A 15,518-nucleotide genomic window follows, 5' to 3' on the forward strand; every position below is an offset into this window, starting at 1 on the left:
TACCTGCACGACCCACATTGGGGACCGGGCGACCCCTGTGGGTGGCGATCTTGGCGGAGGGGAGCGGAGGACAAGAACGAAGGAGGTAGGGACGGTCCCGATGCCCTGGGGCACAGCGCTGAGGGTTTGCTTTAACAGCAACCACCATCACTTTGCTTATTTAAAAAAAAATGTCTTTATTGATTTCAGAGAGGAAGGGAGAGAGAGAGAGAAAAAGAAAACACATTAATGATAAGAGAGAATCATTGATCAGCTACTTTCTGCACGGCCCCCCACTGGGAATGGAGCCCGTAACCCGGGCACGTGCCCTTAGCCGGAATTGAACCTGGGACCCTTCAGTCTGCAGGCTAGCGCTTCATGCACTGAGCCAAGCGGACTAGGCCTAGGGCATCACTTGCTTATTTTATTTTTATCTCTGTGTGATGGTTGTGGGAGGGGAGCACTTTGATTCTTGTTTGACAAGCTGGGAGTTGAAGAAGAGAGAGCCTGACTGCCTGAAATCCTGAAACCAGGGTCGTGCCCAGAGGGGACCGGACTCCTGCGGACTCTGTCTGTGAACTAATGGCCAGCCGGTGAGCAGGAATACTCTGGGTGCACAGAATCCGAGTGGATGTCACTGAGGATTCAGGCCCTCCTGGGTGTAGCATGCTAGCCGAGGGAAATGTGATGATGAAAGAGACCGCTCCTCCCTTTCTGGGAGTCCCAGCCTAATTGGGGGAAGGACGGAACACGGCCTCTGTGGGATGTAAGTACAAAGGCGGTCGCGATGGGGAGGGGCTGTCAGTAAAGGCTTCCTAGGGAGGTGTCATGGGGCTGGGCTGGAAGCTGGTGATTGATAGTGTGAAGCTGGTGACTATTAGCAGAGCCCTTACAGAGAAATTGCTAGAGATGCGTTTTTCCCTGCAGTCCGATGAGTTATGTATCGTCATTGGCACGTGACAAATCCAGCAGAGAGGCGAATGTACTTGCCCAAGGTCGTGTAGCAGGTGAGCGTTGGAACTTGGATGCGATCCCGAAGCCAGAGTTGTGGGGGAGAGTTTCGCCTCCTGAGGCTCCGGGCTGGAGTGCTGTGGGGACAGGGGGCCCTGGCAGCGGGGAGGGCAGAGCCAAATGGTGGTGAGGCGGTGACGGGGTGGAGCAGTTGTAGGGCCTCAGGGAGCAGGAAGGCTGGAGGTGGGACTGTCCGTCGTACGGGGAGGTCTCCGAATGCCAGGCGGAGAAGCCGAGAGTTAAATTTTTAGGCAAAATGGGGCCACTGAGCATTTTTGAGCAGAGGAGGCTGATGCTGGCTGGGTCCGGCCGCACAGTCTGTGAGGCACAGTGGGCTGTCGTTCTGAGAAGTAGGTGGGGGAGGCCAGGGTCCTGCAAAAAAAAAAAAGGGGGTGTGGGGGTGGGGTGGGGTGGGGTGGGTAGGAGCAGCATTGGGGAGGCCGAATCTATAGCACTGACCCCTGATGGGATGTGAGAGGCGTGGGACAAAACAATGAAGTCTGAACCCAGGGGACACGGCAGGGCAGCTGGGCGGTGCTGCTGGCTCTGGGAAAGGACGCAGGTGTGGATCGGCCCCAGCGGGTGGAGGAATGGCCAGCACGGAGCCTCCTGGCCCGAGGTGAGGCGTTGGGAGGTGCCACACGGCAGCGGCTCTGGAGGACGAAGGAACAGATGGCTTTGTTGTCTACCCCCCCCCCCCCCCAGGCCCCCAAGCCCTCTCACCCTGGCCGCAGCACCTCCATTTTCCCAGGAGGACCACGCCTCATAGTCAGTCCAGGAGCTTGGTGGGGATGACTTCTCATTGGCTCCACCCTGGCCAATCAGAGCACGACTTCTCTCTCTGACCTCAGGGACCAGGTCAGGGATGAGGATGTGATTCAGGGTCCAGAGAGGACTGCTCTTTGGCCGCCGGGGCGGAGAGAAGCCTGGGAATGCTGGCCGCTGTTGTCACCATCTTCCTGAGAATAAAGGCGACGTGGGGGAGAGACGCAGGCCTCATCACATTGTCTGGTTGTGGCCGCCAGCCATCCTGGGAGCCAGATGTACACCCCCACCCCTTCCTGTTTAGGCAAATCGAAGAGTTGACACTTACAGTCAAAGGATGCTGACTCACCCCGGGCTAGAAGCCACATCTTCAGGGGTTACCTGCCTTAAAGGGCCCAAGAAGGCAGGCCTGGAGGGTCCTGGATGAAGAGGGGGTGCCCTGAGTCAAGGAAGGCTGAGTGAGCACTTATCCTAGACTTTGCCTGGACACAGAGGCAGGTGCATTTGACGTTTGCCACAAACAATACAATCCTGACCTGGCTGCCTTTATGGACTCCAGTTATGGCAAAAAGAAAAGAAAAAAAAAATCAGGAAACAAGTAAACAAACAGGCCGGTCTCCATGGATATGTGAGCCCAAGGTGTTGGGAACAATGGCTGAGTGTGAGTCCAGAAGTGGATGCTGCCTGCACAGACCTTAGTTCTATCCCAAAGCTGCTTCCTGGTGGAAGCCCAGACACGTGTGTCAGTTAATTTATAGACAGCCCCTCCCGGAGAGGGCAACCCCTCCGATAAGCCTTGGTTTCACCATTATTAAAATGGTTATAAACTTAAAGCGGCGCTTACGCACTCTTAGGGCACTCTTTACAACTGCCCTGTAGGTCGATAACTGGGGTATTTTTACCCCAGGTCCACAGAGGAGAAAATGGGGGCTCAGAGAGAGGCCTTCACTTGCCCCAGGTCACAGTGATTAATGGGAAAATCAGGATTTGAACCCAGGCCCCAGCATTGGTATCCTTTCAGCCACCATGTTTCACTTCCTCACCTTGGTGTTGGCAAAAAATTTTCAGTAAAAGTAGCTAATACTTACTGTATACGTCATATTTCATGGAGTCCCTACCACAAATCAATGAAGTGGGCCAACTGGTGAATCCCATTTTATAAACGAGGAGACTATAGAGGTACAGAGGATTTAGGATTTCTTCCCAAGTCCTTCAGCCAGTGGGAGGCATAACTATATTTTGAGGTTATTTTTTCAGATGGATTTGAAATTTGGGAGCACAGGATGGATGATAACTGTAATTCTTCAACCTGGTTTTTCTCAGTTATGACGTTCTTCACGCGTAGATTTTATATGAAAGAAACAAACAAGAGCCTGGCGGGTCTGGTCAGAGGTTGCGCATCACACGCCCGGCTCGATCCCCAGTGGGGGGTGTGCGGGAGACAGCCGATCAGTGATTTCCTCTCATTGATGTTTCGCTTCCTCTCTGAAATCAATAAAAATACATTTAAAAAAAGAGACATACGAGGAGAGTGAACAATGTGGCCAGAGAGTAAGCAGTTTGATTTGTCTGTTATTGTTGGAACACCGGACCCTGGGTTTCACTGACATGTAGGTAATTGGAAAATGTTACAACAAGAGAGTAAGGCTTACAAACAGTGTCGCACCTTTAGGTTTATGTAAATTAGCTCCTTGGCCAAGAAGAAACCCACGTACTACTGTTTGCGGGCTGGCTGCCCGCTGCCCGCTGTGGAGTGGGAGTGTGACAATTTTATTTTCATCGAGGGCCCGTGACAAGGCACATTCCATCCGCTCACACTCCCCCAAGGTCATGAATTGGTTCAACAACAAAAAGCCATTTTCATGTGAAGGTAAGGGGTAGGGACATCTGCTTGATTAATTTCTGACTTTTCTTTTTGAAAACGTGCTAGAATTTGTTGTTAGAAAAAAAGGTGGCTCTGGAGACTGGTAGCCTAGAAGCTTCGGGAGGACAGGCCACGTGTCTGTGGCTCTTTGTTGTGTGACAGGTATACGTTAGGTGCTCAATAAATACCTTTTGAATGAATGATGAACCCAGGATCCAGATTCTGGCCTATGCCAAGCCCACTCCTCCCCAGGAGATGCCTTGAGGCTGGCAGAGGACCAAAGGCGAATGGTAGCTGAGTCCCAGCCCATGTGGAGGCCCAAGGTGGGGCCCTGGACTACGAGGATAGGCGGCCCCGTCTGGAAGCTCAAGGGCTCCTGTCTTCCTCAGGCTCAGCTCCAGTCTCACCTCTCCCACCTGCCAGGAAGGCCGAAAGCCCCTCTCCACTGGGAAGACGGAGCCAGGGAGAGAAGACATTGCAGGAAGCCTTGGGGCCTGGCTTGGAGTTGGCTGGAGCTGTGGCCGGTAATGGCTCTGGGCCTGGCTGCTCCCTGGGGGTGTAGAGTTGGGCACTGCGGTGACCTGTCTGGGGAGACCTTGCTTCCACCCTCTGGGACCTCTAGGTCATCCCTGGCCTCAACGCTGGGGAGCTGTCTTACTCAGGAGCTAACTTGTTATGGGTCCCCTGAACGTGTGCTGTGTACTGTGCCAAGTACTAAATCCATTCTCACTGGTGTTTCCCTTTAGGACTTCAATTTCACCTCCAGTTTCCCTTTCTGTTACAAAAAAAAGTGTTAATATCTTTACCCCATTCTACAGCTTAGCATGCATTATCTCTCAGTCCTCACAGGGATCTTACTAGGAATGTGTCCCCATTCTCCCCATTTTGCAGATGAAGAAACTGAGGCTTAAAGAGAGTAAGTAACTTGCCCAGGGTCACGTCTTTTCTCAGTTGTTTAAACCAAGCAAGGGAATATGACTCTTACACTCACTTTTCTTCTCTGCGGGGCCCATTCCCCTGATTTGGGTTAGGGAAAGAAGGTCCAGACTCTGCTTGGTTGGATTATTTGTCCGAGTTACTGGTTTTTGCTCCATCACAGGGACCTGGGAGGTGGTTAAGGGCTTTATGCTCAGTTATCTTGTATATATGTATTGGGACAAGGCCACTGCCCATCACATTCTTCCTGGATCTGTTTTAGCAAGGCTGACTGTGAAGTGAATTTCTGTAATGTGAACTTGAGTAAAGTGAATTACAGTAAAGTGAATTCTATTTCCTGATTGCTTCCTTCCTAAAAAATAAGATCATTCCCAGAAAGTGTCCCAGAGGCTACAGCCTGCAGAGGAGCTGGGCTTTGAGTGGTGGGGCCTGGGACCTGCTTTTGGCCACATGCCCATCCCCAGGCCTGGCTCTCCCCCACCCCATGGCTGCTCCTGGCACTGGGTTCTTCTGTGCCCAGTAGCACGGGGGCCCTGGTTGCACCAGGAGCTGTTTTTCACCTAGTGCAGGGGTCACAAGGGTTTGGCCCACACGCTATTTTAAAAATCAGAACATTTCACATACCATTCCCGATATAAGACTTCTCTTAGAAAATCGCAAGTTCTAGGGAAGAATTAGGTAAGAATGTTTTCATGACGGCATTTGTCTATAATTGGAGTTTGGCCGATTATTTTGGGGTCTACATGTCTCCACACACCACACTGTTCCCTCTCGCCTCACACCAAGTCCCCGTTGCTCCATTGTATCACCTGACGGGCCTCCGGGTGTGGGGCCCTTGTGCTTTCCCATAGTGTATTTGCCTCACAAACTTCGTTATGTAATGAGCCAAGTTCTTCTTTGAAAAAAACAAACCAGTTGTGCAGCCACAGTTTGCTTAAAGTGTAATTTCAGCAGGCACTGAAAATCTTGCTCATTTACTGTGGAGCCCTGGCAGGAACCTATGTGGGTATTAGCAGTAGGAATACATTGGAACCAAGGAGCCAGCAGGCATGACCTGGGGCCTTCCCCCAGGAAATGAAAAGTCACACACAAAGCTTCCTGATCGAAGCAGTATTCAAGGGGAAGACCCTTGAACTTCAGGGAGACTGAAGGAGGGAGGGAGGGTGTGAGAGTGGGGGCAGGGAGGCGGGGGAGGGGGAAGGCAGGTGAACAGTCCCACAATAAAGGAAATGGAAGCAGTGAGCTGGGAAGTACCTGCCTGTAGGTTTGAATGATGCTGTTTACATGTCCTTACACGAAAGACTATTGTGGGCGAGTTCTTAATGGGCTGTCTGTCTGTCAAGGGGAGAGGCTGGGGTGGGGGAGGGGCTCCTGTTGACGTGGAAATGGCTAGAAATGCTGGAAGCTCTGCTGCTTGCATGGCATGTCTTTCCAATTACCATCAGCCAGGGGATTACAAGTGTGTGGGGGTGCTGAGCTGGGGAGGGAGGAGGTGCGTGTGTGTGTTGTTTTCTGGGCCCAGAGAGCGTTTTCCGGTCTGCGGAGGAGAAGGCCCCCCTCCCAGCGGCCGGGGGCTGGCCGGATGAGCGGCGGGAGAGTCGGACGTTCTTGGTTTCCTGGGTCTGGGTGGAGGGTGGCCCTGAAGATTCCAATTAAACTTTGGACCGGCTTGCCCAGGGAGGTGGCACGCCTTCCTCCGGAGGCTAGAGGGAGAGAGCAGAGGTTCGATTCCATCTGGCACACTGGGCGTGGCCCTCCCTGCCTGGCGGCTGGGATGGACCCAGTGATCGCCCAGCCTTCTTTGTTCTGAGACTAGACACCCCCCCCCCCCCCCCGAAAGTTCTGGATCTAGAAAGGTTTAGTCTCAGCACTTTAGAATCACAGCTAGGAAAGAAAGACCCAGAAGCCAGATGCTCTGGCTTTGGGGGCAGCTAGCCGGAAAATGCCCACCTTCTGCGGACACGGAGTTGCTGCAGCGGCTTGCGCCGCCGAGGCAGAGTGCGTGGGACGAGAGAATCCCCTCCCCTGTGGAAGTGGCTGTGCTGCTCGGACTGTCTCAGGGCCGGCGTTTACGTGCCCTCACTCACTTCGCTGTCTGGCGGTGGTTTCCACTCTTCTCCGGGCTTCTGATCCCCTCCATCCCCCCAAAGCGGGGTGATGGGATGGCTGGTGTCAGGGTTAAAAGTGTCCCCTTTCATTCTTAAAAGGGTCCCTGTTTGGACAATCCATTATAGTCGCTCTACGTGCCAGGCCAGGAAAAGCTCAGTAGAAAACGTTGTTTTGGGAGGGGGTGTTGAAACCAAGGCATTTGAAAAATGTAATTTTTTTCCATTTTAAATATATATACAATATATATATATATATATATATATATATATATATATATATATATATATATATATATATATATATATATTGTCATCTAAATGACATTGCAACCTTCAGAGCCTAACTTCTTGCTGGAAAGAGAGGAAGGGAGTTTTGTTATTGAGAAAGATTATTTAAAAAAAATAATAAAAAAACAAACTAACACAACAAATGAGATAACTGGGGAGCTTCCCAATCAGGAGCCCTAACCCAGCTGGGAGCTTGGGGGCCGCATTCTTTTTAAAATATATTTTATTGTGTTTTCACAGTGAGGAAGGGAGAGGGATAGAGTCAGAAACATCGACCAGCCTGCCTCCTGCACACTCCTCACTGGGGATGTGCCCACAACCAAGGTGCATGCCCTTGACCGGAATCGAACCCCGGGACCCTTCAGTCCACTGGCTGTTGCTCTATCCACTGAGCCACACCGGTTTCAGCTGGGGGGCTGCATTCTTGCCCCTTGGAGCTGCCTCTGTCAGCATGGGGCAGCCCGGGACAAGCATGGTTTTGAAAGGAAAGGGGATGCAGAGAGTCTTTGACTTGATGCCACGCAGCCGGAACATGGAGGAATGCAGATGCCCAGGCCAAAGGGCCCCCGGGCCAGAGGAGCAGGATCCCTGCCAGGGCTCTCAGTGCTTCCCTGGGGGCTACGTGGTCTGACCTTGAGCATGGCTGATTGCAAGAGTGGGGACTACGGACTGAAAAAAAAAATCCAGGTTCTAGTTGTTTCTGTTAAGAGATGAACAGGCATAGTAAGCATTTTAAGGGTTTATTTGAGCAAAAATCACTTCAAATCAAGCACTGCCAAACCAGACGTGGTTAGGAGTGCTCCTCCGAACGGGGCCTGGGGATAGACTTTTATAGAGAACGTGTGGAAGCAACGAAAGGAAATTGTTTGATTGGCTATAGCTTCAAGCCGAGTTGGCTGTTTGTGATTGGTCGCCTCTGGCGTTCTGTTTTCGTAACCTTGAGACATTAACAGACTTAGGTTTTGGTTTGCTTATGTTGGCTGCCAGGGCATTAGAGCCACTTAGGTCCAGTGGCCTTGTTTAATTAGCTTAACACTTCCCAGCTGGAGTGACCTATAGCCGCTGGTTCTCCTGCAGCCTCGGTTTTTCCATCTGTGAAATGGGGATGGTACCCTCATCTATCCCCAGGGCTTCTGGTGAGAACCGAACGGAGGGCAAAGGGCATCCGTGATCTCAGATGGCCCATGTCCACGGGAGGGGATGGCCCCGGGCCCCTGTGTGGTCCTGAGGCCTGCTGTTTCCTCTGGGCAGAAAGGAGGCGTGGCCCTGAGCACCTTCGTGTCAGTGACCCAGGACATCTGACCTTCAGTGCACTCTCTTCGCAGCCCTGTGAGCCACTGACAGGTTCAACGAGGCTTTGCCAAAATGTGCAAGTTGCTTTTCCTAATACAGGTTTTTCTTCAGATTTTGTCCCAACACGGCTAATCTCGCTGGGAACATCTTTTGCCAAAACGAAGCTGGCAATGCTGTAGAAAGAGGCAGTGTTATATGTGATTATGAAACATGGCTTAGTGCCTGGCACGTAGGATATATTCATTTTTTTTTCATTTATTCATCCACCCAACAAGCAGGTACTGAGACCCGCTCTGGTCCCAGGCTCCGGGGCGATTGGGGTGGCTGGACAGACGAGGGATCTGTCTTGATCTGGGGACTTGCCTCTTTGAGGGAATCACCTGCCAATAACACAGGTGACTTACAATCTGTTAAAAGACCAGGACACCAAAGGTGGAGGGCTCAGTGGGAAAGTTTTCCTGCCAGCTCAGGAACCCGACAGCCTGGGATCTTGACTGTGAGGCATGAGGTCTAGGCAGGGAGAAATGGCGGACGTAGGTCTCTGACAGCTAAACGAACGTACTCGAGCTGTGTCTCAGTGGGATGGCGGGGGGGGACCTGGCTGGTGATGTCTGTGCTTGTGAGTTAGGTGGGCATGGGGCTAGCTAGCGGTGGTCTCTTTTGTAACAAGGACTGCCCATGACATCATCGTCATGATGCCCAGGAGTGTCCACGGCATGGGAAGGTCTGCTGAGTTAGGGTATAGCACCCAGGGAGGTCTGCATTGGTGTCCGTTGGCTGGGCGGCCCAGTAGGGGCTTGTCCCATCTCTAATGGGGTAGGTACCACTAAAGATGAAAATGATTAAGAAGACGTACAAACATGAACTCTAAAATGCAACAAGTAGAACATGAAAAGATCACAACCACAGTCCTCAGAAATCCTTTGGTAGTAAGTGACAGAAACGTAACTCTAACTAGCTTCAACAGAAATGAGAATTCATGGCCTCGTGTGTCCAAGGCGTAAAACAGTGTTTCTGGGTTCTTTCTGTCCCCAGCTCTCAGCTCTGCTTGTCTCCCCCCTGCTTCATTCTTGCCTGGATGGAGGCTCCCTAGCAGGTCTCTTAGCAACCCCAGTGCCAAGAGGGCATCACCTCTGGAAAGGACGTTTTGGCATCACAGCATCACTTGCCTGCGCCTGGTGGGGACCACAGGGACTGGCCCTCTGGGTAAACAAGTAGTGCCGGGCAAGTGTACACCATGACTGCCCACCCCAACCAACCGTGTGAGAACAAGGCATCTCCTGGTTGGGCATGAGGCTCAACCAGTAACAGATATGCCTGAGTGGTAGAAGTGTGGATTTTAAAGTTGTTGGCAGTGACGCTAATCACAGTGTTTAAAAGACACTCATCTGACCCACAATGGTCCCTTCTGTCACATTATGCGTGTAGACATACTTTTTTTTAAAATTAAAAAAATATATATTTTTTGTTGATTTTTTACAGAGAAGAAGGGAGAGAGATAGAGAGCCAGAAACGTCGATGAGAGAGAAACATCCACCAGCTGCCTCTTGCACACCTCCCACTGGGGATGTGCCCGCAATCAATGTACATGCCCTTGACCGGAATCGAACCCGGGACCCTTCAGTCCGCAGACCGACGCTCTACCACTGAGCCAAACCGACTTCGGCTAGACATACTTTTTAAGCCTCGATCTTACGTATCAGTGCTTAGCCAGCCTTCTCGGTAAAGGGCAGATAGTAAAAATCTTAGGGTTATGAGCCACGTGCTCTCGGTCGCAACTACTGAATTCTGCCATTGCAGCTTGAAGGCAGCCACAGCCTATCCCTCCACCAATGACAAGGCTGTGCGTCAGTGAGACTTTATTTTTAGCAGGTGCTGGGCCTGTACCACACGGAGCCTGTAGTTAACAGTGTGGCACTGTGTTACGTAATTGAAATTTTCTTAAGGGAGTAGATCTCACGTTACATGTTTTTAAACTACACACACTGTATCTGTCTACCTACCTACTGAGTTGTATAACAGTTGAATTTTTGTTCTTCCTGTGGTGAGAGCATTTAGGAAATACTAAACTGACCCCACCACCAAAGCAAAGAATTAGAACCGACCTGTCCAACGGGGTGAGGAATGTTCCAGCACAAAGGAGTCAACGGAGGATGTCGGTCTTGGCCTTGGAAGAGGTGACCCGGGGAGGACACAGCGTGATGGCCGGGCTCGGTGCTGGCCGGGTGGCTTTGTCTCGCCAGTTTTGGCAAAGCACCCACTTACGTCATGCCTCTGGGAGCCGTGTGGCAGGCCTGGTTGAGGTTTAAAGCTCCCTCCTGTGCCCTCCAAGCCAGGTGTTGGTTGGGGTTGAAAACATTCACTGTTTGGTCAACAGAAGGCCCTCACAGCTCTGATGGGAATGGCACCTGAAAAGGACCATCTCCTCACAGATTTGCATTTTAGCACCTCCAGGCTCCGCTCGGGCCAGCTGCCGTTTTAGCGGGCTCAGAGGAGAACCGGCTGAGGGCCCCCGTGAGGGTTTGCTCAGACCCGAGAACGAGCCCCAGGTCCCAGGCTCAGAGCGAGGGCTTGGACCCTGGTGTTTTCTGCAGATGTGATTATACAGAGCCGGAGGCAGCCGGGCCAGTGACAGGCGGAAACTCTGAGAACATTCCATTTGAATAAGATGCATTTAATAAGAGCAATGGAAAATGGTAAACCTGGCTCGGGGAGAGGGAATGTGCTCTTTCATGTAAAACAAACAAACAAAAAATGTGACTGTGGGAAGCGTCCAAAAAAAATGGGATGACCTGGAGGCTGGATTTAAAAACTGGCACCGAGGGAAATCTCATTTCCTCCGTCAGTGACTCCCCCTCCGGCTGCGCTCCCGCCAGCGGAGCGAACCAAAATAACTGCATCATTTAAAGTTTGTGCAGGCAGGAACGCCGCCTGGAGTGTCACCCAGCAGATGGAGACCTGGGAGGCTTTGTTTACGGCTGCCACCCTTGGTCTGAGGGCTGACGGGGTCTGAGAAGGCGAGGTGATGCATCGACGCAATTAAAAGAAAAAATCACATTGATCGACCAGGCCAGACTCAGGCGCTTACTCACTGTAGCTGATGCCACCTTTGTTTGCGTGTTTGTTTTTTTTCCTCTGGGAAGGATGTGTTTGTCCTGCCGTGATTAATTGTAACCAGCTTGCGCTTAGATCAGGGGACATGGAAACTGCCCAGAGCTCAAAGTATGTTGGCAAGTGGCGCCTCGTAACCAGGACCTCAAACTTTTTTTTCTTTCATTACGCAAGTAATAGAAGGATGCATCCGGGATGTAAAAGGTTCAAATTATAGAGCCAAGTACACACCCCGGAAAGCTCCAGACACCCCCTCACGGCCCTCCCCCCTCCCCCCCCCCCACCCGCTCTGGCTGCTCATGTTTCCTGCTCCTCTAGATCTTTTTCTGATTTTGCCTGTCTCCGTGGCCGTGAAAAGCACGTACACACACACACACACACACACACACACACATACACACACACGCGTATATAACCAGTTTTCTTTCTAACACATATGTAGTTATGAGGTGTGTATTGACGCACAACTTGCTTTTTCCACTTAACACGGCCCGAGCTGCTTCTCGTCGGTACGTGAGTGTATGAATGTTTAATGCTGCATTCCACAATATGAATGCAAAGTTTATTGAGCCATTTCCCTACCCGTTGCTATGTGATGGAGTCACGATAGCGGAGAGCATGAATGTGCCTCCGGGGGCCGGCTTTTGGGGCCGTGATCAGGGCACAGGGAAACGCCTGACTTTGAAGAGGGAGGTCACTCACCCTGGGGGTGACCTAGGGCGGGGGTCTGCAGGCCACAGCACTCGGGCCAGATGCACCCTTCGTGGGTTTTTGTATGGCCAGTGGGCCAAGAATGATTGTCTTATTTTTAAATGGTTGAAAAAAATAAAATACAATATCTCCTGATAAATGAAAGTTACACGACATAGAAAATTCGGTGCCTATAAATAAAGCTTGTGGGAACGTAGCCACTCACATTTGTTTACCTGCTGTCGGGGGCTGTGTCCATGTCACAGCAGCAGCGTCGGGGAGTTGTGACAGAGACCATCTGGTCTACCTAAAATATTCGCCATCTGGCCTTGAATGGAAAACATTTGCTGACCCCTGACCTAGGGCAGTTACTAAGCCCTCCACGTCTTAGCTTCTTTTTCTGTAAAACAGAGCTCATCATAATTACTGCCTTGTAGGGTTAAGTTACTTGATACAACTATGAAATAAATATCCCATGTGGAATCCACCAGATGTACCACGTAGCAAATGTGCATGCATAAGTTACATGTAAAACACTTAGAACTTTTCAAATGCTCAATATGCCCGGCTGGGTGTGGCTCAGAGTTTGAGTATTAACTCAGGAACAAAGGGGTCACCGGTTCAATTCCCAGTCAGGGCACGTGCCCGGGTTGCAGGCTCGATCCCCAGTAGGGGGCATGCAGGAGGCAGCTAATGGATGATTCTCATCATTGATGTTCCTCTCTCTTTCTCCTTCCTTCCTGTCTGAAATCAACAAAAATATATTTAAAAAAATAAAATGCTCAATAAAGCTTAGCTACTATAATATTCTTGTTGTTATGATCATGACTCTCTGTGCACATGTGCAAGGGCGTCCCAGACACCTGGAGGTGGGCTTGATGGGAGGGGTGTGTTGGTCAGTCTATTTATCTGCCTTCCAGAACCGCCCCACCAAGTTTTGCTCCCACCAGTGGAGTCTCTGCTTTCCCACATTCCTGACAACACTGGGTAGGACTCAGGGAGCTGATAAGAAAACGGAGTCTGAGAAGATCTGGGTCACGATGAACTCTGTCTCGGCTCTTCAGGGTCAGAACTACCCTTCGGAGCGCCGTGCCCAGACCTCCAGGCTGACCCTCCCTGGAAGGCTCAGAGTCAGCACACACTCGCTCACCCTTCGTTGAGTGAGAGCCTCTTCTGTGTTGAGCCCTTTGACCTGTAAATTCCCATTTTCAGTTTTCACAACCCCCCTCTATCTACAGATGAAGGAACAGAGGGGCTCAGAGAAGTTAAATATCTTGCTCCAGGTCCCCAAGTGAGGCCAGCATCCAGTTATGGGGACTCCACACAACTTGGTACTCTACTCCCCTACTTCCGGGAAGGGACAAGGGGATGTCGGACACCCTACGTCTCCCGTCTTCACTTTTCCAAATCGGCATCACGGGGTAGGAGCTCCGTGGAAAACGGGAAGTGGGCTTGGACGAGAGTGGCCCGGTCATGGCTGCCTTTATCTCCTCCTGTGCTGAGTGAAGGGGATTTGTGACAGTGCCCGTCGCTGCCTTCTCCCTGCTCCCACGTCGTCGTCTGTGCTGCTCGGTCATGCTGAGAGTGATGCGGTTCGAACAGATAACCCTCCTCGGGGTGAAATGTCTATTTTTAGGCATCCCCCAGCGCTCCTGTCAACGGCCTTTGCAGTAGCATTTCTCATGTGCCGTTAGCGCGTGTGCAAAACCCGAGGCGAAGTTACCCAGATAGTCTTGCGCTCGTGCATGGGGCTGTGGGGGGTGTTTCTGGTTTTGTGTGTGTTTTCAATGACGAACATTTGCGTTCCTTCCTGTCCTCACTTTTTCCCCCCCTTACATTGAGAAACAACAACAAAACGGCTGCTTGCCCTAAAATGTAACTATTGGGATCTTGTATAGACAGTAGTTCCCTATGAGGAATGTGAAACATTTGACAGAATTTCTTGCAGGAACCAAGAGCCGAGTTGCCCTGATTAAAACCGTGTAAAAACAAGAAGTAGGCTCTCTACTCCGAAAGACCCTGTAAGAGTGACTGGTCAAATTAAAAAGGCAGTTCAACCAAGGCCTTTCTGGAGTGCGTAAGTTTTTAAAATATATATATATATTTTATTGATTTTAGAAAGGGAGGGGGGGGGAGAGAGAGAGAGAGAAACATCAATGATGAGAGAGAAGCATCAATCAGCTGCTTCCTGCACGCCCTACACTGGGGATCGAGGTATGTGCCCTGATGGGGAATCGAACTATAACCTCCTGGTTCATAGGTCGACACTCAACCACTGAGCCACGCCAGCTGGACCATTCCATGGTTTCTGCCTTATGTTTATGGGGTCTTAAAGGCGATCCCAATAAAGAACATTCCTGCCCTAGCGGGCTTGGCTCAGTGGATAGAGTGTCGGCCTGTGGAAGGGTTCCGGGTTCTGGGGGCTGTGCAGGAGGCAGCCAATCGATGATTCTCTCTCATCATGGATGTTTCTCTCCCTCTCCTTTCCTCTCTGAAATCAACAGAAATATACTTAAAAAATAAAAATAAAAAAGAACATTTCTCTTCCCTGAGCAAACTGAGCGATGAGGCCATGGTTGAAGGTTTGAACTTGGGAACTTGCCCAGATTAATTTATCAAGTAAGTCATTCTCCTCCCCCGGGGCCTTTAAATCAAGTGTCCAAGCGGAGTTCTTAGGGAAAGTGACAGACACTGGAGGGCAAAGGTCAGCGCGGACTGTCCAGGCCCCGCCCCACACTGGGCAGGGACTGTTGGCCCGGCCTTGACATTCTCCCGCATTGCTTTGGGCCGGTGTCAGACCCCTGCTGTCCTAACCTGCTGGGGTGGAGGTGTGGCTGCCATGCCTTTCTGAGCTAGAGCTGGCTAGCGGTGACAGCCCAGGGGTGACACAGGGTGTCCACTCCACCCCGGGCTCCTCTGCGCTCAGGTCTGGGTAACTATCGGGAGTGCAGTGCCCGCTGATGAAGTCCTTACACTCCAAGGGAAAGCAGAGGGATGGGAGCTGCCATGAACTATTTCAGGCTCAGCATCGCATCTCAGAACAAGACCCGAAGCAGGGAGGCCTGGGACAGACTGGCATGCCTCCGTGTGGGGTTGGGGGAATGAGAAGAGATAAACCAGAGAACTTACACAATTACTCGTATATGCATAGCCCATGGACACAGGCAATAAGGGAGTGAAGGCCTAGGGGTGGGGGTGGGGGGTGGGGATGGGGAAATGGAAGATACTGTAATACTACCAACAATAAAAAATATATTTAAAGGAGTTCATCACCGCCAAACCAGAATTATATGAATTGCTGAAGGGGGTTCTTTAGGAAGAGGAAGATAAAGATAAAAATTATGAACAACAAATATGTAACTATCAACAAGTGAATCTAAAAACCAAGGGAATTAAAAAATCTGATGAACAATATTAGCTGGTGAATATAATAAAATCAGAGGTATGGAAGGGGAGTGGACTGACGATTCTCG

General features: G+C 50.9%; 1 protein-coding gene across 2 annotated transcripts in view; it reads left to right on the forward strand.

The window, feature by feature from the left end:
* Positions 1-15,518, forward strand: part of GRK5 (G protein-coupled receptor kinase 5) — a 158,252-nt gene that overhangs the window by 17,011 nt on the left and 125,723 nt on the right. The window contains exon 2 of one of the 2 annotated variants that reach the window (XM_084904472.1): positions 4,009-4,143. The exons of the other annotated variant lie outside the window; for it this stretch is intronic. Within the exon in view, the coding sequence (XP_084760598.1) occupies positions 4,009-4,143 (135 nt within the window). The remainder of the gene's footprint in view (positions 1-4,008; positions 4,144-15,518) is intronic. 2 annotated transcript variants of the gene reach the window in all.

The sequence above is a fragment of the Pipistrellus hanaki genome (genome assembly GCF_964339955.1).
Source record: "Pipistrellus hanaki genome assembly, chromosome: 14".
Taxonomy (NCBI): Eukaryota; Metazoa; Chordata; class Mammalia; order Chiroptera; family Vespertilionidae; genus Pipistrellus; species Pipistrellus hanaki.